The 4,839-nt window shown below is 50.3% G+C and overlaps 1 protein-coding gene across 1 annotated transcript; it reads left to right on the top strand.

The window, feature by feature from the left end:
• The first annotated feature begins 3,664 nt into the window (after positions 1–3,664).
• On the top strand, positions 3,665–4,132 carry LOC109310340 (RNA-directed DNA polymerase homolog). The gene has a single exon (XM_019535422.1). It carries the CDS (start codon positions 3,665–3,667, stop codon positions 4,130–4,132), a length of 468 nt encoding a protein of 155 aa, XP_019390967.1.
• Positions 4,133–4,839: the final 707 nt, after the last annotated feature.

Here is a 4,839-nt window from a genome sequence, read left to right as displayed (position 1 = left end):
CCACCGTTGTGTCCCCTGTGCCGAATTCCCCACGAATTTTTACCCAGAGGGTCTCTAGCTGTCCATGCCGGTCGCCAACATCAGCTTGCAGGGACATGTAGCTTTCCTTCTCATAGAGAGCTACACCCCCGCCCCTTTTGTCAACACGATCCCTCCTGTACAGGGTATAGCCCTCTATACCCGATTACATTCTATCTCCTCCCCTAGGGAACCTGTATGTCCACTTCAATTAAAATATTTTTAACATGTCCATGATTCTGGGTATCTGAGTGTAACAGGGTCCCCATTGAGCCCCTGTTGCTAAGAGAACGGGGGCAGCCGGAAGTAATTACACCATGAGGGGGTTGGGTCCCAGCCCTAAGGAGCCAATGGTGACTAGACTCTGGAGGATAAGATGAAGAGGAAGAGGAAGAGGGATGCCTTCGGGCACCAGAGCGGAAGCACAGAAAGATGCTGCAAGAGAGAGAACCTCCAGAGAGTAGGATCGGGGAAGTGCGACCTGACTCAGGATTAGAGGGAGAAAAGGGATCCTGAAGCCCAGGCACCGACTGATCTTGATACTACAGGAATGGCAGTGAGTGACGGGAGGAGTGGAGCTGCGCCGTGGGCAGGAACAGATGCTGCTATCAAAGTTCAGGGAGGCTCCAGTGAGTTGAAGAGGTGATGAGAGGGGGAGGACTCCTACCCAGATCCCAGGAGAGTCCAGGGGACTCTAGGATGTCCCAAGAGGAGCAAGGCGCTGAGGAGAGCTGCGGAGTCTCCACGCCTGCTCTGCCGGAGAAAACTGCAGGCAGCAGCTGTAACAAGCCACTAATTGGCTCGTTAGCAGCAATGAGAGGACTAACTGCGGCCGTGACAAGCTGTAACAAGCCACTAATAGAGTAACTGGACAAAGGCAGCACGGCTTTCATGGACTGCAACACTAGAGCAGGGGCTGGCCAGGAGGCTGGAGACCCCAAGATTAACCCTTTGGACGGTGATCTCCCCAAGACGGGAGTTCCCTGTTAATAACTGCAAACCACTGAATAAAACCAAAAAAAAAAAAAAATGTAAGTTTATTTCAGCATGGTACTTCCTGTGGGTACTTCCTCTTGTAACAACTACTGCCTCCCTATTTAATATCTTTAAGTTCCAAGTCGTGGCAGGTGGGAAATATGAGGACAGAGGAGGTTCTTGATGGACATGCTGACAAAGTGGTGCATTGGCCAGGAACTCACACGGTGGGTTGGACGTTATGGAGGCTCAGGTGTCAGTGGATGTGTAACAAATGCAGAACCTCATGCTGAGACTTCTCCAGGGACAACAGGATCAGTTGGAGGAGATGGTGAGAATGTGGAGCCAGGAGACGTAGCTGTTAGCCCGGCAGCAGGACGTGACCAGATTGTCGCCATCCAGATCTCCGGCGTATGAGAAGGGGGCAGGCCAGGACTGCCCCAGATGATGAAGGAGGATGATGTAGAGGCCTACTTAGAGGCATTTGAATGGGTGGCAATGACAGAAAAATGGGATCCGGAGAGTTGGGCTGTAAAATTGGAGCCCTTATTCCATGGTAGGGAGAGTCTACCCAAAGGGAAATGCGCACAGGGGGTTACCTAGAAGTAAGATGCTACCAGTGTGGGGAAAAAGGCCACATTTCCCACTTCTGCCTGGGGACGTCCTGGGACCTTGGTCTGGGAATGGAAAAGCATGATGAGAAGATGGACTGCAGTTTCGGCCAGCATCGGGGCCCAGGTCAGAGGAACAAGCCAGTCATGGAAGTGCGAGACGGGGACACAATTATCCCAGCTATAGTAGATATGGGATGCTCCCAAACCATGGTATGGGGTGATTTGGTACCCTCACATCTGGGGAGCCCCAGCATGCCAGTATCCATGGTATGTATGCACAGCGCAGTCTACACCTACCCATGCAAAAGACTGGAACTGTAAGTACTGGGAAAGACCAAAGAAATCTGGGTGGGGATAGCCAAATCCCTGCCATGTCCAATGCTGCTGGGGATGGATTGGCCGTATTTGGGAGAGGTAGTTCAACGCTGGATGCCCGACAAACACAGGAAGGGAGAAGGAAGACTCCAGACCCTTTGTTTTGGGGACACGGGGGAAGATTTAGACTTAAGTTGGATGATGGAGGAAGGTAACTTTCGACAAGAACAATGGGATGAGCCCTGCTTCCAGAACTTATGGAAAGCCCAGCAGGAAGAGAAGGAGGGAGCAGCGGTGGCAGCTCCCAGACCTCCCTGCGCTCCATGCTATGAGGCAAGAAGAGGCTTACTTTATCTGGTGGAAAGCCGGGAAGAGGGGGGGAGAGACAGTGCAGCTCCTGGTGCCCTGGAAGTATTGGAGAGGGTTGTTACGGATCACCCATACCTTGCGCATGGGAGGACATCTGGGGTGAGATAAGACAGAGGCCAGACTCCTGCAAAGAGTTTTTTGGCCAGGCATATATAAGATGTCAGAAAGATTCTGCGCAGAATGCCCTGAATGTCAGAAGATGGGCCGGGGGGGTGGGGAGGTAAAGCCAGCAAGAGTCCCCTTGGTGCCTCTGCCCCTGATCAGGTGCCCATTCAACCGTATCACCCTAGATACACCTAGCTACGCCGTATCGCCAGGCTGGATACCAGTTTATACTGGTAATTATAGATTATGCAACCAGATTCCCGGAGGCGGTGCCATCAGTGATGGCCCCAGCCATAGTTACTGCCTTATTGCAATGGATTGCCTGGGTGGGCATACACTGAGAAATCTTAATGGACCGGAAAAAAATGTTATGTCTAAAGTGTTAAAAGGAGTCTGCCAGCTACTAAAGATCAAACAATTACGCACCTCAGTATATCACCCAAGACAGACGGGCTAGTAGAGAGATTTAATCGTACCCTTAAAGGTATGCTCTGTGCCTGTATACAAGGAGACCACTGGGAATGGGATGCCCTGGTGGCCCCATTACTCTTTTCAGTGAGAGAGGCCCCCCAGGCCTCCATGGGGTTTGCCCCATTTGAACTAGTGTATGGGCATAGTCTACGAGGACTGCTGGACCTTATTTGCAAAGAATGGACCAAAGAGCGGATGGATCTGTCCCAGCAACGAGGGGAGGGGGAATTCTGGGAACGACTTCAAAAAGCACAGGAAATAGCTCAAAGACACTTCAGTCAGAGCCAAGAAAGGCAGAAGCAGCAATATGACTCACTGGCTACTGAGAGAGAGCTGCAGGTAGGGGAATGGGTAGTGGTGTTGCTCCCGGATAAGACTCACAAGTTGCTGGCTCAGTGGCAGGGGCCTTTCTGGGTGATACATCGCATGGGGCCAGTAAATTATGAAGTCCTTCAGACAACACCAACATGGCGGAAGCAGATTTATCATGTCAATCTGCTGAGAAGGTGGTGTCAGGGAGAAGGGTGGTTAGGAGAGCCAGTGGACAGAACTGAAGAAGGACCTGAGGCAGGGGTGAGGGACCTAGTTGGAACCCAAGGGACGCCCCGGGTGGACGACCTATTAGAGCCGACCCAGGAGGTGGAGATACAAACCCTGACAGAGGAGTTCCGAAATGTGTTCAGAGAAAGGGGAGAAGCAAGGGGAGTTTACCACATCGTCACCCCACTTGGGCAAGTGGTGAGGAACCACTGGAGGAGGTTGTCCAGACACTTCTGGTCGATCTCTTGTCAGACAATATGAAAAAGCGGGGAATTATCAAAGAGTCCCGAAGTCCCTGGCGGAGTCCCATGGTAGTGGTACCAAAGCCAGATGGATCAATCCAGCTATGCATAGATTACCGGAAACTTAATGAAATTGCTATGTTCAACGCGTTCCTGATGCCACAGATCAATGATAACCTGGAAAGGATAGGCCACGCCCAATTCATCTTGACGCTAGACCTCACAAAAGGCTATTGGCAGATCCCAGTGGTGAAAGAGGATAAGGAAGAGACAGCCTTCGGGACCCCATGGGGGCTTTTTCAGTTCAAGAGGATGCCTTTTGGACTACATGGGGCTGCAGCATCCTTCCAACAATTGATGGAGCAAATACTTGCCCCACATAAAAATTATGTGGTGGCATACATAGATGACATCATTGTCTTCTCCCCCAACTGGGAGACCCATTGTCAACATCTAAGACAGGTATTAAAGAGCCTCCGATGAGCTGGGCTCATAGAAAACCCAAAAAAGTGTGCCCTAGGGAAGAAGGAAACTCAATACTTGGGGTTTATGGTAGGGCAAGGGGTCGTTAAACCCCTATCAGATGAGGTAGAGGCACTAAGACAGCATCCCCTGCTGAAGACCCTGAAACAACTTCGCTCATTTTTAGGATTTGCCAATTATTATAGATGGTTCATCGCAAACGTCTCAGAAAAGGCTGCACCATTGACAGACTTAACTAAAAGACGTTGCAACCCGATCCCCTGGAACCCAGAGGCTCTCCAGGCCTTCAAACAACTAACAGAGGCGTTATGCCAGCACCTGGTTTTGTATACGCTGGACTTTTGGAAACCATTTTTTCTACAAACAGATGCATCAGCAACTGCCCTCAGCACCATATTATTTCAAAAAGATCAGGATATCAAAAGACTAGTAGCATTTGCCAGTCAAAAACTTAGGGCCACAAAGGCTCATTACTCAACTATAGAGAAAGAATGTCTATCTTAAGATGGGGTGTAGAACTCTTTCAATACTACCTATTAGGAAGAAAGTTTGTGCTAGTCACAGATCATGCTCCCCTATGGTGGCTCAACTCAGCGAAATTGAATAATGCCTGACTTATGAGATGGTCCCTGGCATTACAACCTTTTTGTTTTACAGTGGAACACCGAGCAGGACGCAGAAGCAGAAACGTAGACTTCTTTTCCTGG

The sequence above is a fragment of the Crocodylus porosus genome, unplaced genomic scaffold (assembly GCF_001723895.1).
Source record: "Crocodylus porosus isolate Cpor-Errol unplaced genomic scaffold, CroPor_comp1, whole genome shotgun sequence".
Lineage (NCBI taxonomy): Eukaryota > Metazoa > Chordata > Crocodylia > Crocodylidae > Crocodylus > Crocodylus porosus.
The sequence above is the reverse complement of the archived record's forward strand: the minus strand, read 5'-3'. Positions and strand labels throughout refer to the sequence as shown.

What these genes read in the sequence shown, in the direction of transcription:
- LOC109310340 (XM_019535422.1), top strand. Translation starts at nt 3,665, where the DNA reads ATGAAAAAGCGGGGAATTATCAAAGAGTCCCGAAGTCCCTGGCGGAGT.